Source organism: Podarcis cretensis (genome assembly GCF_951804945.1).
Source record: "Podarcis cretensis genome assembly, chromosome: 14".
Taxonomy (NCBI): Eukaryota; Metazoa; Chordata; class Lepidosauria; order Squamata; family Lacertidae; genus Podarcis; species Podarcis cretensis.
The window spans coordinates 35,990,712-36,018,302 of NC_137183.1; the positions used below are offsets into that span (position 1 = coordinate 35,990,712).

Sequence of the window (27,591 nt, forward strand, 5' to 3'; positions counted from 1 at the left end):
TAGGCTCAGTGATTTAACCCACAACACCACCTGTGTCCCTTAAGGGGTTTTTGGGCCCCTCAATAAAATATTTGAGGGGGACGGGGGCCCCAAAAAGTTGATGGCCATTGCCATTCAAATAGTATGTGTGCACCGTGTCATGTGATCGATTATGGGGGGCAGGGCTTACCTGGGCATCCCTAATTTTTTATTCAAGTTAGCACCCCTGCCTCTTTGCCGCCCAGGTATTATTAATTATGCACCACCTTCCCCTCCCCAGTGGCAAGGAGTTCAAGGTGGTGTACATGGTTCTGCCCTCCTCATTTTATCCTCACAACAACCCTGTGAGGTAAGCCAGGCAGAGAGATAGTGACTGGCCCGAGGTCACCCAGTAAGCTTCATAGCTGAGTAGGGATTTGAACCCAAGTCTCCCAGGTCATGGTTCAGCAAGAAACAGGAACAGCCTTTGGATCTTGAGAAAGAAACGCTTGTGGTCAGCCCTGAACAAGTCCACATTAATAGGCATGTGCTTTTAGCTGAAATACTTCCTGCCTTCCTGAGTGTGCCAGGATCCGACCAAGACTACAGCTAGTTGCCATCTCATTAAATAATGTTATTCCACTACTCCCTAACTTGAAATATATCTCCAGTTGTGGGTTCTTTTCTTTTTCTTTCTCTCCCTTTGCATAGACACCATTTCCAATCCCTAATTAACAATAGCATAGCAGATGTTTTATTAAGCATATCATCTATCTCTGGATAAAAAGCATCTAGAAACGACTCCGGCAATCTGTTAGAAGCCAGAACGCTCTACGTAAACAGCAGCAAAACGCGTCCATTCAAAACGCATTTTCAAAGATTGCACATATGTTTTTTTGCTGGTTTTGTGGGCTGTGAAATGGGAAAGCAATCAGCTTTTTGTGAACAGCTTTGCCAGAGCAGAGCAATATAAAGTCTCTTTTTTAAAAAAAACAAAAAAAAATTTTGTCAATTGTTATGCTTCTAGCTCAGGTATAAAAATCTATTACCTAGTACTGTTGCTCATTACCCCAATATGCAAGCAGCAAGAGATTCTGGGGGTCCCAGCACATACCCAGGGTTCGATTTCCTTAGGAAGACGGTCAATAGAGACTGCAATGTCTTTGGGATATATGCCTTTATGTACACCTATAAACAACCTGAACATAGGCTGGAGAGGCTTCACAGCATTAACACTGCAACATCTTGCTTCCCCATGAGGTTTCCAGAGAAAGTGTGCTCTGCAGCATGCCACTGATGCCATAATAGCACATGAATTGATACAACGCCATCCATACTTCATTCTGCTTTATTAGTTGCTCTGTGCTGCTTCCCCAATGTCACCTCATTATCATCATTGTCCGACAAAGGCTGGACAAAAAAACAACAACCAGAACATTTGATGTATAAAAGGCTGTGGGATTTCAGCAGGAAGGTAAGGGGCATTGATTGGAAACCAAGCAGTATGTCCGCCCCAAAACTTTTGCAGGTGCAAATAGTATTAAAAGCAGGGTGCATATAACTACCCCGATGCCATGAGCACAAATAATCATGAATGCACAATAAAAAGAGATGTCTGTATGGGGCTGCCAACTTGCAGCAAGCAGTAAAAGTTTCAGGTTCCACTCGCAGTTCTGTCTTTGCTGTGCCCCTAGAGGAATCTTACCTGCTCTGAGCTGTTAAAGAGGTTCTGTGTCACCTTAAAATGACAGTTCTCAAATTTAGAAACCCTGCTGTGTGCAATGAAACACTCCCCTCCAAAGGCAAGTTAATTTTAAATTCTATTTGAATACCAAAAACACTCTCCAAATCATATCTGATTTTCTCTCTCTCTCTTTCCAAACGCTCCCATCCATTACAGGAAGAAAGATGAGCATCCCGAAGAAATGAAAAAGACAGCGCTGCCGTCAACTGGCTTATGATGACTCACTTTCATGTTCAAAGAAGGCACTCTTGGAATGACGTTGTCCAAGGCTTAGGTTGCACACCCTGCAGAATGAGATGCTCATGAGGTGTTGAAAGAGTCCTCTGAGAGGTTGGATGGACTGTACCATGTCAAACCACAGCAGGGCAGCAGAGGCTGGTTCATTAGGGAGAATGGGGCACTGCCCCACCCTCATTTTCCATCAGCCCCCACCCACCCTGCCTTCTTACTTACAGCCAGTTCAGGGGCGGCTGGTGGCCCTGGCTATCATCTCCATCATCCTTAGCCTCAGTGGTGCCCTTGTAGACTTAGTTGGGGGGGTGGGGAGGATGGGCACAAAACAAGCATTAGTTGACTCTGCCTATCATTGGCTTTGGCACCAGGTGATCTGGCAAGGTGGACAGGGTGGCAGGAAACACCCATTTGCCTTTCGGGGGGAGGGGAATTGCAACATCAATTCTCCCAGAGAAGCAGCCTGGTTCCACATCCTTGACCAAAAACAGGAGCAGCAGAACCCCCATCTCAGTGATTCAATGCTCCAAGTAATATTCTTTTGCTACAGACTTGACCTCATCCCCAATAACATTTTGCTCCTGAAAAAGTAGGGGTGCACTTAAAAACACCCCCAAAGTTATCTACACAAGCTCCAGGGATGTTGTTAGGGGCTGGTATAGAAATCTTTGGCACTGGCCCCCCGGAACCTCTTGCCTTCCCTCCCCCCCCCCTTTTTTTTTTGGTAGCCATACATTTTTTGCTTACTGAGCAGTTGGGTAAATGAGATCTCAGCCACTGGGGAAGGGCTTTGGCTCAGTGGGAGAGCACCTGCTTTGCCTTGGTTCAATCCAAGACGAAAATTTGTTTTTCTATATAAAGGGCTGATTTAACAAGGGAACATAGCGAGGTGTCATTTGCACCCACATTGTTATATTAACATTTAAGTGCACCCCACAATAAGGGATGTCTTGCTGCCTCTTGGAATAAAACAGATAGCAAATCAGTATGCAGTGCTTTTTTTTCTTTAAAAAATGTTTTGGGACACTCTAATTTTCCTACTCATATTGAAATACTGCCCCTCAATGAGGCCAAACTTAGATTCACAAAATGTTTAGGGGTATGCGTATCCCTGCATCCCCCCAGAAAAAACCCACTGTCAGTATGTATGTATGTATTGCATTTAGTACATTTGCACCCTGCTCTTCAGCCAAAAATGCCCCCAGAGTAGCTTACATACAACCCATTAAAACAAAGTAGTCCCTGCCTGCAGGCTTACATTCTAAAACACACAAGACACAAGGGGAAACGGGACAGGAAGCGAAGAAGAAGAAAGCAAGCTCATAAACCGTCTGTTGTTTCAACACACCAATTGAGCGCTATCAACTGGTTGCTCCCTTTGACAGCAGCGGTGAAAGCAAATATTTGCATCAAGCCAGCAATGGGAGAGAAATTCTCATTAGTTCACATTTCACATCAAACCTGCCTAATCTGCACTACCCAATGCAATAAGCGAACCAAAACATGGCAAGCCTATGGAACTCACACTTCTTTGATTTTTGCAATGCAATTGTCCAACGAACCATATGCACATATTGGGCAGGTGGGGGCACATAAAATGCATATACCTGCCAAAATAATGTACAGAGGCTCCGTGTCTCCCTCCTCCAGGGTTACCCAATAGAGGGGCTGGGGCACACCTTTTGGAGTAGAGGTCTGACACCCAAGACTACATGTGCATAAACATTTGGTACTTTGGACGCGGGTGGTGCTGTGGGTTAAACCACAGAGCCTAGGACTTGCTGATCTGAAGGTCGGCAGTTCGAATCCCCGCGACGGGGTGAGCTCCCGTTGCTCGGTCCCTGCTCCTGCCAACCTAGCAGTTCGAAAGCACGTCAAAGTGCAAGTAGATAAATAGGTACTGCTCTGGCGGGAAAGTAAACGGCATTTCCGTGCGTTGCTCTGGTTCGCCAGAAGCAGCTTAGTCTTGCTGGTCACATGACCGGAAGCTGTACGCCGGCTCCCTCGGCCAATAAAGCGAGATGAGCGCCGCAACCCCAGAGTCGGCCACGACTGGACCTAATGGTCAGGGGTCCCTTTACCTTTACCTTACTTTGGGGATGGGTAGACTGCACCGCCCAAGTATAACTATTATTATCTACGAAATGCCACTCTGCGCATGCCACAAAGCACTCTCTTCCCTATTTACTAGCCGCTCGCAAAAGGAAAAAAAAAACCTGGAATTAAAACAAAAACCTGGGGAATTTTACACGCCGCTTTAGACACCCAGCCAGCCCACAAACCGGGGCTGCCCGGCGATCCTCCCCCCTGTTCCGGAAGGCCGGACTCCGGAGCCCAGGAGGCGCGGCTACGAAGCCCGCCCGCCGGCGCGCACGGAGGAGGAGCGGGAGGAGGAGGAGCGGCCGCCGCCGATGGAGGAGCAACAGCCCCGGCAGGAACGCGCCGCGCGCGAGCCGAGAGAAGCCCCCGAAGAAAGCGTGGCGCTCCGCTTCCAGCGCGGCTTCCTTGCCGGGAAGCGGCTGCGCGATTTGCCCTGGGAGGTGAGGAGGCGGAGCGAAGGACGCGCGGTCGGGGGCTGGCCTGGGCGTGCCTTGCGCGGAAGCAGGGGACTGGGCGAGGATGAGAACGGAGGAGTCTGGTTCTGCTCGCGGGGCGGCAGAAGGGCTTTGTTGGGGACAGAGGAGCAGTCCTTTGCATTAGGAGAAAAGCCTTAGACAGAGCCTTTGGTCTGCTACTGGCTGAAATAAGAATCGGCCGCGTGGACAGAAGTGTTGGGTTTTTTTTAAATAAAAAGAGCAACAGCTGAGAGCATGCACAGAGTAGTTTTCCCCGGACACAGTTTAATCCCAGCCAGCATCTGCTGCTAAGAGCCTGACTGCTGGATCAACCAAAGGCCGCTTTAGTCCAGCATCCTATTCTCACAATGGCCTTCCAGAATCCCTGTATACAAGAGTACAGTGGTACCTCGGGTTAAGTACTTAATTCGTTCCGGAGGTCCGTACTTAACCTGAAATTGTTCTGAACCTGAAGCACCACTTTAGCTAATGGGGCCTCCTGCTGCTGCCGCGCCACCAGAGTACAATTTCTGTTCTCATCCTGAAGCAAAGTTCTTAACCTGAAGCACTATTTCTTGGTTAGCAGAGTCTGTAACCTGAAGCGTATGTAACCCGAGGTACCACTGTACACTCTCCAGCAACTGCTATTCAGATATATACTGTCCCTGATACGGGAAGTTGCAACCACCATGGCTAGTAGCCACCGAATTTAAATGCATCAGAGAGTACATACAGTGGTACCTCAGGTTACAGACGCTTCAGGTTACAGACACTTCAGGTTACAGACTCCACTAACCCAGAAATAGTACCTCGGGTTAAGAACTTTGCTTCAGGATGAGAACAGAAATCATGCAGGGGCAGCAGGAGGCCCCATTACCTAAAGTGGTACCTCAGGTTAAGAACAGCTTCAGGTTAAAAACGGACCTCCAGAACGAATTAAGTTCTTAACCCGAGGTACAACTGTACTTCTGTGGCCTTCCTGGTCCAGCATTCTATTCTTACAGTGGCCGAACAGATCCCCTGGTTGGGACGCCTGCAAGCAAATCTCTCCCCACCTGCAGTTGTCAACATGACTCTCCATACTGCTATAGCTGTAGCTTTACACCTTCTTTGCAGATAGTTTCATTTTGCACTTTATTATAAATTGTCCACCCGGAACTTTAGTTGAAGGTCAGGCAGGAAATTTTTTGACAAATAGATAATGTGCCCGTTCGATCCTAGGTTAACCTGAGCGTGACCTGCCTTGGCGTCTCTCCCATTTTGTGAGATACACTACCTAATCCGCTCCTGGAAGAAAGGCTTAAAAGGGAAAAGCTATTCTTAATCCATAATTGGACCGTCTACCCAGGGGTTTAATTAACCTGGACATGAACTCAACGGTGGTTGAGTTGCAGCCAAATCCAATGCAAAAACTTTTGAACTTCCAAGGGAAGGGCTAGAAAAATCTCAGGTCAAGCTCCAGCATCGCCAGTTAGTGGTGTGAAAGATTCCTGATCTGAAACAGTTCCTGGAGAGCCACTGCCAGTCAGGGTAGACAGCACTGAGTTTGATGGACTAATGTATAAGGCAGTTAAGACCATTAGTCCATCAAGCTCAGTATTTGCCTACCCTGTGTGTCAGTGGCTCTCTGGGGACTCCGGGGTGAGAGTAGCTCAGTCAGTAGAGCACGAGACTCTTAATCTCGGGGTCGTGGGTTTGAGCTCTGTGTTGGGCAAAAGATTCTTGCATTGCAGGCAGTTGGGCTAGATGACCCTCGTGGTCCCTTCCAACTTTACAGTTCTATGATTCTTCAGACCAGGAACCATTCCCAACCCTAACTAGAGATGCTGTGGCTTGGACCTGGGATCTTCTGCATGAAAAGCAGGTGCTCAGCCACCTATAGCTTGCTCAACTCATTCTCTGTGAAGCAGTACGTGATACTCTCAGACCTTCCTTTAGGAATCCTAAACATAAGAACCTCAGAAGTGGGAGGCAGAGGGTGCTAGAGCTGCTCCTGCATTTGACCCGTGTGGGGGAGGACTGCTGGTTTCTCCCACCTCTTTAAGATAACCAGGCAACAAACAAAAAAGACTCGTATTTAAGGCTAATGAATGTTCTGTAAGCATCCTTGTCGCTTTTGATCAATGATCGAGTCTAAAAATTCTTTCTTCGTTCAAGCGTTCATATGATTTGCAACAAGCTCATCTCAGCAATATTGAATGTGACAGCTTACCACTGTATTATTTTATCACTAAATAAGCGGATATGAAAATAGCTGCCAAAAGTAGCTCCTGACCACCTTGAACACAACCGCTACTTCTTTAAAACGCTCCAGGGGTCCCTGCACTGAGAAGCCTGGTGTTGGAGGGGTATTGAATGCAATCCACCCACTTGCTCCATGCTGGAAATGTACAGCTGGCACATCCCCAATAGTTAGCAGATTGACACTCCTTGAAGACTTCCAGTTAGGGAGGACCTACCATCTCTAAGGATAAGACCCATTGAACACAGTGGGCCTTCCTTCTAAGTAAAAATGCATGAGATTGTGCTGTTCAGGGGCATTAAAGGTAAAGGTAAAGGGACCCCTGACCATTAGGTCCAGTTGTGTCCGACTCTGGGGTTGCGGTGCTCATCTCGCTTTATTGGCCGAGGGAGCCAGCGTACAGCTTCCAGGTCATGTGGCCAGCATGACTAAGCCGCTAATGGCGAACCAGAGCAGCGCACAGAAACGCTGCTTACCTTCCCACCAGAGCGGTACCTATTTATCTACTTGCACTTTGACATGCTTTTGAACTGCTAGGTTGGCAGGAGCAGGGACCGAGCAACGGGAGCTCACCCCGTTGCAGGGATTCGAACCGCCGACCTTCTGATCGGCAAGTCCTAGGCTCTGTGGTTTAACCCACAGCACCACCCGCGTCCCGTTCACGGCCATTACTTGGTACTTAAAAAGACTTGAGCCACAGGCCCGTGACACAGATTTGCATCCTAGGAACTGAGGTAGTTGCCATTGGTCCATCTAGCTCAATATTGTCTGCACTGACTGGCAGAGGCTCTCCAGGAGTTCAGGCAAGGAGTCTCTACCAGCCAAACTGCTGCAGATTGAACCTGCAATCTCACTCTTTTAAAAAGAAAAAACCTTAACCAACAAAATGCAGTGTTGCATCGGCTGAGAAATTCCATTAGCCCCTTATGCCTGCACAGAGCTCTGCATTTCTTGTGCGGTATGCTAGTAGCAGAGTGTGTTGCTTTAATTTAGTTTTTTAATAAAGTTGTTTCTCCCCGCAAAGTAAAATTAAATATGGGCGATTTCTTCTTTTCCAGAAAGTTCATCTTTTAACAGCATTTGGTAATTTAAAGCAGCAGCAACAACAAAAGAGTTTAATTTCAGCAACTGAAACCACCAGAGAATATTTCCAGCGTAGATCAGAAAAGCAGCATTGCAGCAACTGCTGTTACAAATGCACACAATAAATAGAATTAAATATAACTCTGCTAATTGCTACATTTGCCTTTCCTGTTGCGTTCCATTATTTCCTAGCTGCTTTGGGTAACAAGAGGCCATAGCTCGGTGGCAGAGCTTCTGCTTTGCATGCAGAAGGTCCCAGGTTCAATCCCAGGTAGGGCTGAGAACGATTCCCTGCCTGAAACCCTGGAGGGCCGCTGCCAGTCAGTGTAAGATGGACCAATGGTCTGACTCATTATAAGGCAACATCCTATGTTCCATGAAGCAACTTCCAAAAATTCCAAGCAGTGTAACCAAGAAGTGGTATCTAAGACAGAGCTATGCAAATGAAAGGTTGGGGCTTTGCAGATGGAAGTGGAGCAGATCCAGTGGCTAGATTCACCGTATGCAAAAGGCAGCATTAGCCCAGGGGTAACACACACACACACACACTTGCAGAGGGACAGTTCTCAAAAGTTGTCCAACTGTGTCCATAACTTATACAAAGTCTTAACCCACTTTCTAGTCTGCAAAAGCTTACGCCATAATAAAATTCATAGTTGGGGTGCCACAATACCTTTTTGCTGCTCCCTCCTCACACACCTTACCTGATCATTTATGTTTCTTGTGATCTAGGATCTTGAACAGATACTAAAGAATTCAGAAGACTCCTCGCCACTGCTGACTGTTTTACAGAAGGTAAACATCTATGGATAACTGAATATACTTCATGCTCCATATGCAATTAGATACTGTGAAGAAACTGAGGTGGTTAGGCAGCTGCGGGTGAATCTGGCCCCTCACAGACACTCTACCACTTTTTCTAGTGATGAGTTTTTCTCTTTGGGTTTTGTTTCGGGGGCTTTGGGAGGAGGGGTGACCAGTTTCATATTGCAAGCAACAGTGCATCTTCACACTGATCTACATCTTCAGAAAAAGGCATGCGGCAGAGCCTTTCAAAGACTGTGCCACCAGAAAACAGGTGGGGAATTTAACGTTTGAGGGTTTTTCTCTGTAAAACAACATGGGAAATAAGCATGTTGGGTGGAAAAGGGGTCCAAAATTATCATTTTTCTGAAACGCTTCCTTTCAGTGGGCAGTGAATCCATGCTGTGAGGCAGCAGTCAGTCACCCAAACTTCCACCTATTATAATAGTGTAGGTTGGTGGGGGAGGGGGGGCTGCCTGGATTATATCCATGGGTCTGTTCTGGGCCTGTTATCCTGCATCTATGAGGTTTAGACTCTAATAGAAGAAGAAGCTGAACTGGTTGGATAATATAATAGCGTTAGCTGGCCAGCTAAATCCTGCCAATTATATGTCCAAAGAGGTTTCCCTGTTGCTTTAAATTACAATGATTACATCATCACTTTTCCAACATGTTTTGTAACATATAGTTGTGTGTGTTACTTTGGCCCGAGGGTAGCCAACTCCTCTACAACTACAACTCCCATCACCCCTGACCATTAGCTATCTGCGGCTGATAGGAGTTGGAGCCAACAACATCAGGAGAGGCAGCGGGTTGGCTACCCCTACTTTGGCCTGGGACACACACAGTTATTTCAGTGTGTTGCATTTATCGGCTTTTGCGTTTATTTGTTTCAGACTGTTTTTCACCCGCTGTGCTTGAAGTACCCTCTCTCAGTGAAGTATAGAAGATGCTTCTTATCAGAGCTTATTAAGAAGGTAAAAATATGATAGTAATATGGCTTATACCATTGAAGTTCTGATAGTTCAGTCCTTCATGGTTTAATCTCCATCACCTGGAGATTAAACCACTCTAAGGCACTCTTTGTGGGTCTGCCCCTTGAAGACAGTACAGAAACTTCAACTGGTTTTAAATGCAGCTGCCGGACTGCTGATTGGAACTAGTTGATCCTATATTTTTTATTTTATTTGCAGAATTTTATACCCACTCTTCAGTCAAAAACGCTTCCTGCCTGTCAGTTTCCCATAGGCACCCAGTTGGCCGGTGTGAGGGCAAGATGCTGGACTATTTGGGTTATGTGACTTGTAGGAAAGCCCTATATGGCCTAGGACCCTCGTACCTACGGGACTGCCTCTCCTGGTATGTCCCACAGAGGAACTTACGGTCTTCAAACAAAAATATCTTGAAGGTCCCAGGCCACAGAGAGGTTAGGCCTGCAAGACAGAGCTGTTCCACCAGGCCTTTGGCCAGGGCACAGCCTGACTCCCTCCTTTGGCAATCTCCACAGAACTCTAGCCCAATGGTTGCCATCAATTTGATTTGAATTAATTTTATAATGAAATGATTTTGGAATGTTGTATTATTTTATTGTTGTTAGCCACCCTGAGCCCGGCTTTGGCTGGGGAGGGCGGGAAATAAATAGAATTTATTATTATTATTATTATTATAGGAAAGAACCCTCACTCTGGGGGTGGGAGGCTTGGAACCTCCCCAAAACAGCTCAATGAGGACTGAGCATGCTCAGTATGCATGGAATGCTGGTGCCCAGATGTGGGAGGGAAGATGGAACGGAACAGCTGGAAACCAGAACAGCTGCACTCTGCAATTGCAACATGAACCCACAACTGTGTTTGCTGCCTGTGTGATATTCAAAGATCACTGGACTTCTGGTTCTTTCATTTTTCCATGCAGCATGAGTCTATGGGTGCTGAACCTCTGGAACAGCTGTACGAAGCAATTGGGGATGTCTTAAACACTGAAGAAACCACACAGTGTTATAAAAGCTATTTACTGGTAAATAAGAATGTCTTTATTCTGTGTGTACTGTGGGTGACCTTTCTTTATGGATTTGCATTGATATCCCTCTTTTCCTCCAAAGTGCTCTTCACTACATAACAGGTGAAATATGTGGTTCCTCCCCCATTTTGTGCTCACAACAACCTTGCGAGGTTGGTTAGGGTAAGAGACAGCAATTGGCCCAAGATCAACCAGTGAGCTGCATGACTGAGTGGGGATTTGAAACCAGGACTGCCAGATCTTAGCCGGTGGAGTAGTGGGAAAGTCAGAGGTGCAGGGTTCCTTCATGATAGTAACAGTCAACCCCCCTTCTAAGATTAGGCAACCTTTATAAGACTATTGCATAATTATACAATAAAAATAATTGGGTATGAATTGCAACCATCAGGGCAGAACTCTATATGTGTTACCTTTCTGTTAGATCTACTGTTTTCTGTGCATTTTACATTGGGAAATGATTTGGAGTGCTCAGGTATTTAAGTGTTTTCTTAAAATATTATGGTGTATTGCTCTCTTTTCTTTTTTGGTAGCCCTCTGGAGATGCCATTACACTTTGTGAGAGCGTAGCAATTATTTCACGGGGAACCACAGGCCTTGTCACGTGGGATGCTGGTCTTTTCCTGGCTGAATGGGCGCTGGAGAATTCTGCAGTTTTTTGCAACAGGTAGCTATTTCTTGTTGTGCTCGGTCATAGGCAGACCCCAGTGCTGGTCAGGGCTTAGCCTTGGGATCCATGCAGAGGTTTGTGAGGAGCTGTTGGAATGCAAACCAGACGGCAGTTTAGTTTTGCCGTCGGTGGTATTGACATTTTTTTTCCACGGTGGTATTGACATTCTGAGTCATTGTTGTTTCTAATGCTGTTTTACTATATCTTGTCAACCACTTTGGAACTGATAAGGAAAGGTGGTGTGTGCATGTCTAGATATATATATTAATAAATTTATGATTAGACTTAAATAAATAGTATTTGGCGGTATATTTATTTATTTTTATTTAACAGGATTTATATACCAATTAAAATGTCAAAGCCTTTAAGGAGTTTTCTTAGGCCAGTCATTTTCTTAGCCTAGCCTACCTCACAGGGTCGCTGTGAGGATAAAATCGGGAGAAAGAGAACCACCTTGAGCTCCTTAGAGGAAAGGTGGGATATAAAAATATAAAATATCCATTAAAATGGCTAAGGAAATTGGACTTCAAAAAGAAGCTAGCCTAACTTTTTTTTTCAAAATCAAAGCATTTTTTAAAATGTATGTTATTAGATAAAATTACATTTTAAATCCACGTAAAAATGTACATGTCTGGATAGGCGTGGTCAACCAAAAAAAGTGTAATATTCAATGCAGTTGTTCTTTCAGTGCAAGGACTTTCGGCTGTGCAACAGGGCTTTCTCTCCCTCCCTCATCACCCGCTTCTCAAGTCCCCTAACCCCCCCCCAAAGCAAATTCGGGGAGGGTGAAGGGGAAAACAGGGAGAGAAAAAGAGTGGAGTTCTGCTGTGCACACAAAAGTCCTTGCATAAGGCCATTGGATACACCCCAAGGTTTATATATATAAGAAAATTGTATATGTATGTGCGTATGTTGTATATTTTGATCCAAAGATGCTTGAAACCCAAAAATGATTTGAAAATGTGGGATCTGAATATATGAAAAACCTGCTTTCAGCTTAGCTACCTCCCTGAAACCTTTAGCTTCCTACATTTATTGCTAATATCCTCGTCTTCTTTAACATGATTTACTCCTGTTCTCTTTTCTTAGGAGTGTTTTGGAACTAGGAAGTGGGACCGGACTGACAGGCATTGCAATTTCCAAAGCTTGCCATCCCAGGACGTACACATTCAGCGATCACCACGAGTGTGTTCTTCAACAGCTGTCGGAGAATATCCGCTTGAACGGCCTGTTTCTGCCGCCTAAAAGTCACGGTCATGGCGTGGCAAAAGAAGAGATCTCTGAGGCTGAGCTTCCTGGATTCCAGGGCCCTGAAATAACCGTAGCAGAACTTGACTGGAACCTAGTTACAAAAGAACGGCTGGCAGAACTTCAGGGCCCTGACGTCATCATTGCTGCAGGTACAGTACGCTGAATGCAAGTGTTATGTTTAGACCAGGCATAGGCAAACTTGGCCCTCCAGATGTTTTGGGACTACAACTCCCATCACCCCTGACCACTGGTCCTGTTAGCTAGGGATGATGGGAGTTGTAGTCCCAAAACATCTGGAGGGCCGAGTTTGCCTATGCCTGGTTTAGACTACTGTAATGTGCTGTGGGTGGGGCTTCCCTTATGACTAGTCTGGAGGCTGTAGCTGGTGCAAAATGCCACTGCCCTTAATCGGGTGCAAATCTTGCCAGTCCTCAGGGATCTGCATTGGCTGCCCATTAACCCCTGGATCCTGTTTTTTTACATTGAGAGTCCTGAAGATCTCTGGAGCATATTACCTCAAAGACTGTATTCACGATCCATTATTATATGTGGAACTCTGCTGTTTTTGCCACAGCTTAATGGTTATCGCCTTGCGGTAAAGCAGAGGTGGGCTTTTTTACAAGCGGCTCCAGTGTGGTACCTCCAGCAAGACCAGGCAGTTAATTTTTTAATCCCCATACTATTTATATAATCAACAACATAGTGCTTAGTTTCCAAACACGTAGATCATCTCAGTTGCCCTCCTCCACACACATTGTCAATATCTTTCTTAAAAATGGTGGCGCCCAGAACTGGACTCCAGGGTCTGACCATTTGGGGTTTCAGACAGCAGCATCCTCTGATGTCACTATGACACCAGGAGACTGACAGGTGGATGACCCTGCCCACCTCTCAAAGTTGGGGGGCCCAGGGGTTGAGGAGATAAAAATTTAGCCTGCCAGCCAGTAAAGACTCTATCCAATAGCTTTCTCCCAGATTTTCCCCCATGTACTTCCTGCTTTCTTCATTTTCTTTGTGTGTCTGTTTTTTGAATGCACCTTTTCCAAGCAGATGTGGTATATGATCCGGAGCTGACACAGTCCCTTATTGGCATTCTGCAAAAGCTTTCCAGCTGCAACGGTGATGGGGAGGCCCCAGAAGTCTACATCACCTGCACAATTCGAAACCCAGATACTTACTGCCGGTTTCAAACAGAGCTTGGTAGGTGTCCTTTCAGAATTTTGAACCAGCTATAGATCCCAGAATATATTGGGGGGGGGGGCAGGAGCCGTGACTGTTTAAGCTGGCATTGTAGTACTTTAAATGTATGGAGTGCATGTGGTCCAGGTAATCTGAATCTCTAGGTTCTGCAGATAAATTGGGATGAGGAACATTTTGGCAGCCTTGCTGAGTGTAACCCCTTTTCTTCCTGTCTCTCATTCCAGGTAAAGTTGGGATCAGATGGCAAGTTGTCCCCAGCCCTCAGAAGAATCTTTTCTCTTATGACCAACATGCTAATATAACAATTCTAAGATTGCATGTTTAAATTTCTGTTTTCTCTAAAACACTCATTTTATCATTAATCCATCAAATTTTATTATGCCATCACAGACCTGTTAAATATCTGCATACAGTTTCTACTAAAACTGTTTGATATCTCATACTAACTTTTGAATTTTCTTTCAAACTTTAATAAAATCTGTTGGGGAAGGAAAAAGCAAATTCTACCAGAATATGAGTTAAAACAATATGGTGCATTTTATAAAAGATGAAGAAGAGGAGAAGAACTCAAACAACACTTTTGAACTCACAAAAGTGGTTTACTAAGCTTTGCAACAGAGCGAAAAATCCAGCAACTGTGACTGTACATAACCGAGGTGCTGTTTGTAAGGTGAAAAAGAGCAGCCTGCTGGAATAATTGTTTAACGGCAAGTGAAGGATGTCAACTGGACTCTAAATAAGAAATGTTGCAGCAATGGAAGGAAATGATGATGATGATCATATGTTTGAAACAGGAGTGGGAAACCTGATTTTAAGAAATTGTATTAAATAAATTTGGTTTAATTTGTAATAATTTGGAAAATTAATAAAAATGACTTTTTTAAAAAATCCAACAGCTGTTTCTGTGCAAAGGTCAAAGTTAAATTTATTGCTCTGCCCACCACCAACGTGCGCTCCCAGAAGGTTCCCCAGAAGGCAATGTGGCCCTCACCTGAATAAAGGTTCCTTTCTCCTAATGTAGGCCTCCCCAGTTGCTACCACCTTACCCTCAGCATCTGGATCACCCAGAGGAGTTACTCCCAGCAGGTGAGTGTCTGATATTATTGCAGCCTTTGCGTCCTGTCACATTGACCACCACGGAGGTTCCTCAATGAGAAGTTGTAAAAGTGCCAGGAAAGAAAGAAGGAAGGAAGGAAGGAAGGAAGGAAGGAAGGAAGGAAGGAAGGAAGGAAGGCCAAAATCATGCTACCAATTACTGTAGCTACTTATTAAAGTTATGTTTCAGGGATGGTAGCTAATTAGTAAAATAATTAAGACAATAAAACAGCATGACAGAATAGGCTTCACACAAGAGTTCCATATCCTCCAAAGGCACGTGGGAAGCTGTGTTGCACCGCTTCATAGAATCATAGAATTGGAAGGGATCCTGAGGGTCATCTAGTCCAACCCCCTGCAATGCAGGAATCTCAACTAAAGCATCCTAGACAGGTGGCCATCCAACCTCTGCTTAAAAACCTCCAAGGAAGGAGAGTCCATCACCTCTTGAGGGAGTCCACTCCACTGTTGAACAGCTCTTACTGTCAGAAAGTTCTTCCTGATGTTTAGTCGGATTCTCCTTTCTTGTAACTTGAAGCCATTGGTTCAAATCCTAGCCTCTGGAGCAGGCTAGTTTCTACACACATGTCTCTCTCTATCCTCCATCCAGGCATGCAAGAGGCACCATCAGAATTCAAGGATGCGTTCCAGCCAGGCTAAAATACTCAAGGAGGGTGTGAAGTAGGGGTATGATCTGGGGACAGGGAGAGGGCATGGCTTGGGGAGAGTCTGAAGGGCCAGACAGAGCTGGAGAGCTACATTTGGCCCCAGGGTTCTGAGATGCTCCACCCCTGTCTTCTTGCTCAAGGTGCTTTGGTTCTCCTCAGCAGTTTCAGGAGGGCCTCCTTGACATCGTTGTTCCTCAGACTGTAGATGATGGGATTCAGCATGGGGTTGATGACCGAGTAGAAGAGAGAGATCAGCTTGTCCTTCTCAGCTGAGTAGCTGGCCTTGGGCCTCATGTACATGAACATCCCACTCCCGTAGTAGATGGTCACCACGGTGATGTGAGCCGAGCATGTGGAGAAGGCCTTCCGCTTCCCATCCGTGGAGGAGATTTGGAGGATGGCGAAGATGATGCGGACATAGGACAGCAGGATTAAGACAAACGGCATGAGCAAGGTGAACGTGCTCCCTGCCACCATCATGGTCTCATTGAGGGATGTGTCGTCGCTGGGACAAGCCAGCTGGAGGAGGACAGGAACTTCACAGAACAGGTGGTCAATGACGGAATTGCACAGAGACTGCTTCATGGTCAAGGAAGGGACCACGGACATGAGGAAGCTGCCAAGCCAGGCCCCGATGGCCAGAGCGAGGCAGGTGCCTTTATTCATTGCCATCGTGTAATGCAGAGGGTTGCAGATGGCAACGTACCGGTCGAATGCCATGACCAGGAGGAGGAGGCACTCGGCCGCCCCCAGGAAGAGCGTGATGTACACTTGCGCAGCGCACAGCTGGTACGAGATGGTCTTCCTTGCCACTAAGAAGTTGGCCAGCATCTTGGGGACCACTGCAGATGTGTAGCAGATGTTCAAGAAGGCCAGGTTGCTGAGGAAGAAGTACATTGGAGTGTGGAGGCGAGAATCCAAGCAAGTCAAAGTCAATATGGAGATGTTTCCAAAGAGGGTCACTGTGTACATCACGGACACAAGCACAAAAAGGAAGATCTCCAGTTGGGGGTGGCCCAGAAATCCAAGGAGGATGAACTCGGTGAAAATAGTGAGGTTCCTACTTTCCATTCTGGTCACAAGTACCTACCTTAAAAAGCAAGAAGGGAGAAGTCACATTTCCCATAGGATCAAGCTTAGATATTCCAGAAGAACATAAGAAGCTGCTTCGTTGGACCTATCATTGCTCCATCTAGCTCAGCATCGTCTACACTGACTGGCAGCTGATACCCTGGTTCAATCCTTGGCACCTCCAAGTAAGTCTGGGAGAGATCCCCCTGCCTGAAACCCTGAAGAAATGCTGCCAGTCAGGGAAGACAATACTAGGTGGACCAATAGCCTGATTCAGTATAAATCAGCTTCCTATGTTCAATGTTTTACTCAGTCCACTACCTGGAAAAATTCTGGAAGACCCCGTACTTCTTCATCATTACCACTCCAGTCAAACTAGCAGCCTCTTGGAGGTGCTTTTTATTTATTTATTTAAAAATTGTGCACACTTTTCTGTAACATTCACACATCAGACGCTTCCTACGCCTGAAGTGTGCCGGCTGGTCATTCCAAGAGCAACTGTTTTAAGAATTGGTGTTGAGTTTGATTTTCCCACCTGTTCGTCCCTCCCTGTTTTTATCCCTTGTGTGACTGTAGTAAGCTTGCAAGCCAAGACTGTCTTGTCTGAATTGACTGTCTGTATGCCAATCTGGGAGCCTTTTTGGCTGAGGAACGGGATACAAATGCTCTAAACAAATAATAATTTTTAGCTTGACCTTTGAGAGCAGAAGTGAGTGTGCATCTGTACTCAGGGTGTACACTAAAGGAATCTCGTAATGGTGCTGATGGGTGTGAAATGATCAGTTAAGGCTGCAACCCAAACAACACCCTAAGCCAGGGAGATAAAAACAAAGTCAGTGGCTGAAGAAGACTGCAAAGATATTTCACCACAGTAAACAAAAGAAAAGATACACTCAGGAGCTAAGCACTGGTGTGTTGTTGTTTTTTCCAGCAAATGGAAATTGTGAAACAGCCACAATTCCACAGATCTGGATCACCCACCTTTTTGCTGGCATTTTTGCCAGCAAACACACACACAGAGAGAGAGAGAGAAAGCAATATGCAGCTAAGATAACATTTCATTTGATCGTAAGTTATTTGGCTCACAGCAAACAGTACCCCTGAGCTGAAATATAAACCCTTTGGGCATGAAAGTTTTCAGATGTTGTTACAATGACATCGGCACACATTTGTTGGGTTCAGGAATGAAAGAATACCATCATTGGAAAGATTTGCAGGCAGGAATAAATATATTTACTTGGTCCCCATTTACTTGGTCCCCAAGTACAGTATATTTACTTGGTTTCTGTATCTCTAGCATTGGGAATAGGTGGGCTCCTAGCAAGGTGGGATCAGTTGTAAATTGTTGGTACATAATGTGATATCTGGCATATTGAGAACAAAATTAAACTGTCGTCTCTTGTTTCCTGATCATCCATCTACTTAGACAATGGAACGGTAGCGTTATAGAGCATCTGTAATTCCCTCCTGAAACACATTTTCTTAAAGGCAGTGGTTTTCAAACAGCAAATTTTTGGGTACACTGGAAGCTAATTAATGGTTCTTCACACTCTGAAGATTAGTAGTGGTGAAATAGCACCCCTGAAGATGGCTTGCTCACGGCTAGCTGTCTTAGTTTCTAACCCACATTTGCAAATCCACAACCAACCCTCTTCCGAAACCACATCTGTGAAGGAATGCCTTCCCAGTTCATGTGGAGAACAGCATCAGTGGTACCCCAGGTCAGATGAGCGTATGCCCTAAAACAGCTGAGCAGATAGAAGGTACATGGGATGCTGCCTTATAATTACTGGTCCATCAGGTCTGTACTGTCCACACAGACTGGCAATGTCTCTCCAAAATTTCATGCTGGAAACATTCCAAGCTCTACCTTGAGATGCTGGGGGTTGAACTTGAGACTTTTGCGTGCAAGGCAGATGCTCTTATCTCTGAGCTATGGCTCTTCCCATGTAGATGCACTGTAGATTCCCAGGCAAGTGTTAATTTCTGAGTGACTTGAAGCAGATCAAGAGGTACAAAAGTCCCCACAAACTGAAGATGCGATAAAAAGGAAATCGAGATCAAAAATTTGTTTCAGACTAACATAAATGCATACAGTATATAAAAATAATTTTGTGAGATCAATTAAAAAAACAGAAAAAGTATGTATCTACTTATAGGTCAAAACAGGTTTGTGATATGTTGTGAGTTAGATCTGCTCAGATTGCTGCTGTTGGGTCAGTAAACACTATGTTTGTATTATTTTGGTTTAGATAAAAAATGTGTTTGTTGCTTGCTTTAAATTGTTATTGAATTCCACAAAAAAATATTATATACCATCTGTATTTATGTTAGCGTGTAACAATTTTTTGATTCCAGTTTTGTTATCATGACTTCAAGCAGTTCAACAAGGATTTCCGTATCTCAGTTGTTTGACAATGGCAGTAACGTAGCAACTCCTCGCTCCCTCCAAATCATACTGCTGAAATGTATAAAATATAATCAGAAGTGGATTTCTGTGTGGAAGGGTTGTGAGCTCAATCTTGTTCCCAAACAAATCCCAGTGCTCAAAATTTAATTCTAAGTGTATGTCTTTTGAACCTGGGTCCAGTTGGTGAATTTCTAGCAAAAAGGGGGAAAATAGGAAGCTCCTACAAGCATAATATTTCCCCTCTCCAGCCCTTAAACATATTCTCCAGGGTCCTCTGAATTGTGCAGAGGTTCCTTAGCAGGAAATTGGGGTTCATTGGCAACATCAACAGGACAAAAGGCTCCTTGAAGGAAGACATTTTTCTTAAATCATTGCTCCCAGATAAATACACCCAAACAATCATTATTTCACAAATAAAACTTTGAGCCAGGAATACATTCTGACCAACCAACAATGATAAACAACACTTACATACATGTTTGATTCCTTTAATTCTCTTTTTGTTTCCTTCTCCATCATCTCTTGGTAATACAACAAGGTGATTGAACTTAAGATGTCCGTTCCAAATATTCAGCAGTGCCTTCCTTATGCAGAACGCTTTTCATGGAAGCCTCATTTGCCTCTGCATGACAATTTGGTATATTTTCGGATTTGGGGTGAGGGAGTTAAAGGTACATCTCATGGAAGGGAACTATAGAAATCCAAAATCCCTCAACATTGCATCACTCACTTCCTTCAGCATCTGAGGCCGTTTAAGTAGGGTTTAGTTTGGGCTCACTATCATTAAAGCTTAAAAAAAATGGCAAGAAGATATTGTTCCTAGAATGAGGAGAGAGTTCCAAGTAATTTTTTTTTACTTGAGTTTTTCTAACTGACTAGCAATCCTGGCAATGCCTTACGTTCTCTGGAATTACTTCTCTCATCAATGCCTTTTTGTTACTTACCCCAGAGGGCTAGGCTATGGTGAAGGGAACTGATCTGGTTCTGGTCTTCCAGGGAAGTCTTTTACCCCTGGAGTATTTGAATTCAAAGGGCCTTGGAGGCCATATATCAATCATACTCCTTGTGGTCCCTTCAAACCCTATGGCTCAGTACCTCATGCTGTGACTTCACTCCCTGGCACCCAGACCTCTCATTATTGGGGCATCACCTCTGTGGAGAGAAAAACTGTTTTGGGCTCTCCCCCAAATGTCACTGTCAGCAGCCACTGATCATTATAGGAATTGTAACTTTAAGAACTGGCTCCTTTTTTCCTTGTGTCTTTCAGACGGTAAGCCTGAGGCACTGCAAGCCTTGCTCTTTAGCTAAAAAGACTCTCAGAGTGGCTTACAGGAAAAAAGCAGAAAGGTTTAAAATGCCCGAGGCAAAGAATAATAATAATAATAAAAGACACACCATGAAAAGGGGATGGGGAGAGAGGAGTAAAAAAATCAAGCTCAGTGCCAGTTCTTGGAAGTTGCAGATCTTTTACCTAAAGCAGGGATGTCCAATGTGGTTCCCTCCAGATTTCGCTGGACTACATTTCAAATCAAGCCCAATCTTTATGCTGTCAGGGGCTGATGGGAGTTAGGTTCCAGCAACAACTGGAGGGAACCACATTGGCTGTTTCTGGGCTAAAAAGTAGGGTATAGGTGCTTTAAACAGATCAGTAAATAAACATACTGCACTTTCAGAGAATTCTAGAGAGGGTGGGACAGATCTCCAAGTAAGTTTTTCCCCTGAGCTTTCAGAGTCCCCAAACTCAGCTGTCTCTGCCTCCATTGAAAACTGCTCTGTGTCCTCTTTTATCTCTTACACCTCCACCCCACACCCCATGGTATGGATTCAAAGTGTTGGTGTCATTTTTAAAGTTTGGGGCCAAGTTACTTGAACAACCATCTTTGCCTATATAAACCTGCCTGGAATAAGGTTACGCTAAAGTTTGGCTCACAAACTGATTGATTGATTGATTGATTGATTGCATTTATACGCTACCTTTCCTCCAGAGAGCTCAAGCTGGTGTACATTGTTCTCCCTATTTTATCCTCATAAAAATCCTGAGAGGTAGGTTAGGCTGAGAGTGAGTGACTGGCTCATGGCCACCGAGTGAGCTTCATGGGTGGAGTGGGGTCATGGCCAAATGGGGGTTTGAACCCTGGTCTCCCAAATTCAAGTCCAACACGCTAAAAAACTGCACCATATGTAGTTCAGAATATTTGGAAGGCATCTTATTTTACTCCTTATCTAACCATTAGCGTCCAATGAGAGAAGGCACATCAGTCGGACATCCCAAGCTATTAATGCTCCCTTGTCAAGTCCAAGACTCTGGGAAAGCATTGCCTGTCTCTGGCCCTCCATGTCATTGGACTCGAATCAGCCTTAGCCAGATGGCAGACTTGATTCTGGAATGTCTCACTTTTCCTTAGGACATCCCTATTTCCATCGGAAAAATGTTGGAGGGTATGGAGTTATGCGACCCCCCCAAGACAAGGAGATAAGTAACTATTCAACCTTTGGAAGACATCTGAAGGCAGCCCTGTATAGGAAAGTTTTTTTAATGTTTAATGTTTTGTTATGTTTTTATATATGTTGGAAGCCATCCAGAGTGCTTGGGGCAACCCAGTCAGATGGGTGGGGTTTAAATAAATAAAAAACATGATGGAATAGGGTGTCCCTATTTTAATTGGAGAAATGTTGGAGGGTATGGCATGGCCAATAGCCAGGTTACGATGGAAAGTGTAGCCCAACGATATCTGGAAGGCATTGGGCTGCCCACTCCCTGCGGCAGTGCATGGCTCAGCCTCTAGACTCATTCTCCCACAAGAACCAGCATCTTCTGGGAATGCAATGAAATGCAAAGAGACGCTGAGCTCATTAGCAATGGACAATCCGGTAGCAATGGGTGCAATTAAAGCTGAATGTTTTCAAATGCAGCAATCACTCTAAAGTTTGCAATAAGAATGGTAATAAGTCCAAATGGGCCCTATTAAAAAGTTTGGCAAAACTTTGCTATGGTTGACACAGACTGCAGACAACGGTTAGAAGTAGATTTTACTGGGAAACCTTACTGCAGGTTGCCCTATATACTAAGATTGGGGGTACAGAATGGGGGGTGGGGTACAGAAACCTGGGGAGGAAGGTATGGAATGCAATGTCTAGAATGCTGAACAGGAACACTCCACACAGCAACATTTTGTTGCACATCCTGTTTGTACCTTCTGACAGCAAACTCAGGGCAGATCTGAGTATTTGCAACCAAATAAGGACTGAGTATGCTCAGTGAGAATAGAAAATTGAAAGGGGAAAACCAGAAAATCAAAAAGAGGGAAAATGGAATGGAATAGGCAGAGGAGGGTATGGCTGGCTATAACCCCTGAGCAGGAACATCCACACTGCTTCAGTTAAGGCATTTTTAAGGTAATGCCTCTCCCACTTTAGCCTCTGTGCCTGTGTAAATATCTGCACTTTTGATGTACAAGCAATAGAAATGAGTGAGAACGTATTTGACTTGAACTGAGCTGAATACATGAGTTGCCAAAAATCTGTAAAGAGAAAAATGTGAGTCAGCTTCATCCAGAACCCCATGTGGTACCTTAAGAACAGGGGTAATGGGTGCTAAGGGACCAATCAGCTTTATGGGGTGACACAGTCTCCTTAAGGAGAGAGGCTGCCCCAGGAGAACTTGCAGCAAAGTTCATTTATGGAAATTCTCCCTGTTTGGCTCACCAAGCCAAAATCCCACTCAGACAACAAACTTTGCAGTTTGTGTTTGACTAGTGCCTGGGGAATCATATAATTTAGGTGGGGAGAGGAGAGAACCTGGGGGTCATCTTCTTGAACTTTCAGTTCAATGCAAGAATTAAAAGTACAGTATTGTCCTTCAAAAGGGCTTGCCAATTTAGTGGACTCCAAATCCCATGAGTCTCCAGCCAGCATAGCCAACAGCTAGGGATAAGAACATGGTTTTTATATCACATACCTATTCCTGGTTGTAGTCATTAACAGCCTTATGTTCCACAAACTTTTCTAACCCTCTTTTAAAGTCAACCAAGTCGGTGCCCATCACTGCTTCTTGTAGTGATGATAATTGTATGAAAAGTACCTAAAAGAATGCCTTCTTTAATACCAACTACCTTGGACCCTACAACTTGACAGGGCCTTTTCAGTGGTAGCTCCCTGGTTGTGGAATGCCCTCACTAGTGAGGTGTGCCTGCCTTAACCACTATTAACAGTTAGGAGGAATCTAAGCATTCCTGTTGACACTGGCTTTTGGTGGATGAAGAATACTGTTTCTGGAAACCTCAAAATCGTTGGAAGGAAGAACCTTTGTAATTGTAATTGCTTTTGGAATGTTTTATTTATTTATTTTTTAAATAATTTTTATTCAATTTTCCATATATTTTTTAACAAATAAAACAACAAAAAACAATAAAATGCAACATGTATAATTTCCTGCTCTTAATTTCATATTTCTTACTCTCCCGACTTCCTCGTACCTCCCCTTTCTGCATTCTCATGTCAAATTAATTAATTAACAAATCCCTCCCTTACTTTCAAATTTATTATAAAAACATTCATTTTCTTCCACTTAGTCATAATCGCTGTTAACCCCTATTTTTCTTATTCAACATCAATCTAGCATTCACTAATTTTAGAGTATTTCTTTAAATAGTCTTTAAATTTTTTCCAGTCTTCTTCCGCCGTTGCTCTTCCCTGGTCTCGGATTCTGCTCGTCATCTCTGCCAGGCCCATGTAGTCAATCACTTTCATCTGCCACTCTTCCACGGTGGGTAGGTCTTGTGTCTTCCAGTACTTTGCTATAAGAATTCTTGCTGCTGTTGTAGCATACATAAAAAAAGTTCTATCCTTTACAACCACTTGGCCGACCATGCCCAGGAGAAAGGCCTCTGGTTTCTTAGGAAAAGTGTACCTAAGTACCTTTTTCAGTTCATTATAGATCAGTTCCCAGAAAGCCTTAATCCTTGGGCATGTCCACCAAAGGTGAAAGAATGTTCCTTCTCTTTCTTTACATTTCCAACATTTGTTCTCGGGCGAATGATAGATTTTCGCAAGCTTGACTGGGGTCATGTACCACCTATAAATCATTTTCATAATATTTTCTCTCAAGGCACTACATGCCGTGAATTTAAGCTTTTGGAATGTTTTAATCCAGAGATAAGGTTTTTTTAAGTTGTGCATCTGTTTGCCACCCTGGGCTTTTTGGGGAGGAAGGATGGGGTAATCATCATCATCATCATCATCACCACCATCATTTATTATTTATACCCTGCCTATCTGGCTGGGTTTCTCCAGCCACTCTGGGCAGCTCCCAACAGAATATAAAAAACACGATAAAAGATCAAACATTAAAAACTTCCCTAAACAGGGTTGCCTTCTGGTGTCTTCTAAAAGTCATATAGTTGCTTATTTCCTTGACATCTGGTGGGAGGGCGTTCCACAGGGTGTGCGCCACTACCGATAAGGCCCTCTGCCTGGTTCCCTGTAGCTTCATTTCTCACAGTGAGGGAACTGCCAGAAGGCCCTCAGAGCTGGACCTCAGTGTCCAGGTAGAATGATGGGGGTGGAGACGCTCCTTCAGGTATTGCTGCTGATTATGATAACATAAGAAGGTTTGCCAGTTCAGGTCAATGACCCATCTAGTCCAGCCAACCAGATGCTTGTGGGAAGCCTGCTAGCAATTCCCAGCAACTAGAATCCATAGGCATAAACTTCCAACAGTGGAGATAGGCACCACAGCAAAGAATCATGGGAATGGGAACTTAAGGGTGCTGGGAAATGCAACTCTGTGAGGGGTAAACTGCAGCTCTCAGGCTCCTTTTGGGGAAACCATATGCTTTGAATGTGTGGTGTGGATTCACATTGAAACACTAAACCCTGTTGACACAGCTGAAGCCCACAGCAAAGCAACTCCACACCACCAGAAGTGCTTAAATGAAGGCCTCTCGTCCATCCTGTTGTTTCATGTTGATGGAAAGCTTTCTGTACCTCCACTAATTCTCCATAGCCCCTGTGATGTTCAAATCACGCCTTCCCATACTTTCCCCTCCCTTAATCCAGATTTTCTCATACCCTCTGCTTTTTGGACTATCCCTGGTATGAGAAAATCCAGACTGTGGGAGGGGAGAGAGTGGGAAGATCTATGAATCTCACATTTGGTGGAGAACATCACATGGGCAACAGAGAATTAATGGAGGTGCAGGAAACTTACTATCCATGTTAAACAACTGGATGGATGAGCACTACATTTCAATATGGACAGCCTGGATAGCTCAGTTGGTTAGAGCACAGTGCTGATAACACCAAGGTTGCAGGTTTGATCCCCATATGGTACAGCTGCAAAGTCCTGCATTGCAGGGGGTTGAACTACGTAGATGATCATCAGGATCCCTTCCAACTCTACAATTCTATTATTCTGTGCAATTAAGTACAAGATTAAGTTTTCTACTTAACTGTGATAGTTACAAAATACAAAATAGATACAAAATACCTGCGTATCTAACTATGCTAATCTAGTTTAATTGCACAGTTGAGTTTGAGAGCCCTGGATCCCCAAAGAGCCTATTTCAAAGGTCCTTTAGAAAATATGTTTCCTCCAGAGTCTCTCTCTCTCTCTCTCTTGGTGAAAAATACCAAGAAGTTCTCCCCATGATTGGTATTAGATGTGGGGAGAGGAAATGGTTTGAATCCACTGTTTCTTTCAAAACACCACAAGAGTCCAACAACATCTTAAGCAAGAGGGAAGTTTTGTTTCACCAGTCTTATATGGCTGACCCTTTCCCGTGACTCTGAAGTTCAGAATTAGGGAGGTCTACAGGAGGAAAAAGAGAAACTGCTTCTGCATACAGACTCTGCGCTGAGAATGTGATGATGACTTAAAAAGCCATCCCTTCAGGTAAATGGGGGGGGGGGAGAGACGGGACAGAAGGGAAGACCAAAAAAAAAAAAATTTAAAACCTGATTCCTATTCAATTATGTTGGCAGCAGTTGCCAGTGTAAAGTCCATTATTGCAACATTGCAATAATTTCTATATGAATACCACAAGATCTCAGCTGGAATTGTGTGTATGGTTGTGGTCACTGCACAAAAAGAAAAGAAAAGAAAAAGGCTCAAATGGTGCTGAAAGGGGCAACCAAAATGATCAGGGGACTAGAAGAATTATTCTATAATAAATTATTCTACAATACAATGTCCCACTTTGGAAAATGGATGCATACAGGCTCTGGTCAGCGCGCCCTTTAAATAATATTTTTTTTCTTGCATTCCCCCTCTAAAAACTAGGTGCATCTTATGGTCAGGTGTGTCTTATGGAGTGAAAAATACAGTATATTGATTTTAGTAAGGTTTTTGACAAAGTCCCCCATGATATTCTTGCAGAGAAGCTGGTAAAATATGGTCTGGGTGAGGTAACTGTTAGAAGGATTTGTAGCTGGCTGGCTGACCAAACCCACGAAGTGCTTATTAATGGTTCTTCATCATCCTGGAAAAAAGTGACAAAGTAGGATTCTGCCGCAGGATTCTGTCCTGGGCCCATTGTTGTTCAACATCTTTATCAATGACTTAGATGAAGGTGTTGAGGGGATGCTCATCAGATTTGCAGGTGATACCAAACTGGGAGGGTAGCGCATGCCACTGAAGACAGAATCAGGACTCAAAATGACTTTAACAGATTGGAGAACTGGGCGCAAGCTAACATAATGAATTTCAAAAGGGACAAATGTAAAGTTCTGCACTTAGGCAGGAAGTACCAGTTGCACAAATATAAGATGAGGGGCACCTGGGTTGCTAATAGTACACGTGAAAAGGATCTAGGGGTCTTAGTAGACCACAAACTTAACATGAGTCAACTGTGTGTGATGCAGCAGCAGAAGTAAAAGCTAATGCTATTCTAGGCTGCAACAACAGAGGTAGTGTCCAGATCAAAGGAAGTAATAGTGCCACTCTATTCTGCCTGGGTCAAAGTACACCTGAAGTACTGTGTCCAGCTTTGGGTGCCACAATTTAAGAGGGATGCTGACAAACTGGAACGTGTGCAGAGGACAACCAAGATGATCAAGGATATTGAAACCAAGCCTTATGATGAATGATTGAGGAAGCTGGGTATGTTCAGCCTGGAAAAGACGAGATTATCTCAAGGGCTGTCACATGGAGGACAGGGCAAGCTTGTTTTTACTTGGTCTGGAGGGTAGAACTCGAACCAATGGATTCAAGTTCCAAAAAAGGAGGTTCCAACTAAACTAAAGAACTTTCTGACAGCAAGAGCTGTTTGACCGTGGAACAGTCTCCCATAAGAGGTGGTAGACATGGATGATCTAGTTGAGATTCCCGCATTCCAGGGGTTGGACTAGATGAGACTCTGGTCTCTTCCAACTCTATGATGCTATGACTTTCCTTCTATTATTGGAATTTTTTGTATAAGCAATCAAGCCTCCGCTGACTCTCCCAAGCATGTAGCTGCGTTTATTTCCTCTAGCTATTCTTAGCTTACATGCTAGTTTCTCTGCTACGGCCATCTGCTAAACCCTTTTATACCATGCTGTTAAATTAGCACCTTTAAGATCCTTCCAAAAAGTGGCAATAGTCATACGTGCAGATACT

At 44.3% G+C, this 27,591-nt stretch overlaps 3 protein-coding genes across 4 annotated transcripts in view; 2 read left to right on the forward strand and 1 right to left on the reverse strand.

The window, feature by feature from the left end:
* Positions 1–2,919, forward strand: part of LOC307202526 (ectonucleotide pyrophosphatase/phosphodiesterase family member 7-like) — a 29,823-nt gene extending 26,904 nt beyond the window's left edge. Inside the window, exon 5 of the mRNA XM_079952593.1 lies at positions 1,859–2,919. Within this exon, the coding sequence (XP_079808719.1) occupies positions 1,859–1,919 (61 nt within the window). The 3' untranslated portion in view covers positions 1,920–2,919. The remainder of the gene's footprint in view (positions 1–1,858) is intronic.
* Positions 2,920–4,073: 1,154 nt separating this feature from the next.
* On the forward strand, positions 4,074–14,639 carry EEF2KMT (eukaryotic elongation factor 2 lysine methyltransferase). 2 transcript variants are annotated; one of them, XM_079952616.1, is made up of 8 exons: positions 4,075–4,473; positions 8,546–8,608; positions 9,514–9,594; positions 10,529–10,630; positions 11,164–11,297; positions 12,390–12,700; positions 13,602–13,751; positions 13,976–14,639. In XM_079952616.1, the coding sequence occupies exons 1-8, from the start codon at positions 4,345–4,347 to the stop codon at positions 14,074–14,076; spliced, it is 1,071 nt and encodes a 356-aa protein (XP_079808742.1). In that variant the 5' UTR covers positions 4,075–4,344; the 3' UTR covers positions 14,077–14,639. The 2 variants fall into 2 exon arrangements, with proteins under 2 accessions (XP_079808743.1, XP_079808742.1); XM_079952617.1 differs by lacking the exon at positions 9,514–9,594 and having other exon boundaries at positions 4,074–4,473.
* A 338-nt stretch (positions 14,640–14,977) lies between these two features.
* Positions 14,978–16,657, reverse strand: LOC307202730 (olfactory receptor 2K2-like). Its single transcript, XM_079952913.1, has one exon. The coding sequence runs from the start codon at positions 16,583–16,585 to the stop codon at positions 15,650–15,652; it is 936 nt and encodes a 311-aa protein (XP_079809039.1). The 5' UTR covers positions 16,586–16,657; the 3' UTR covers positions 14,978–15,649.
* Positions 16,658–27,591: the final 10,934 nt, after the last annotated feature.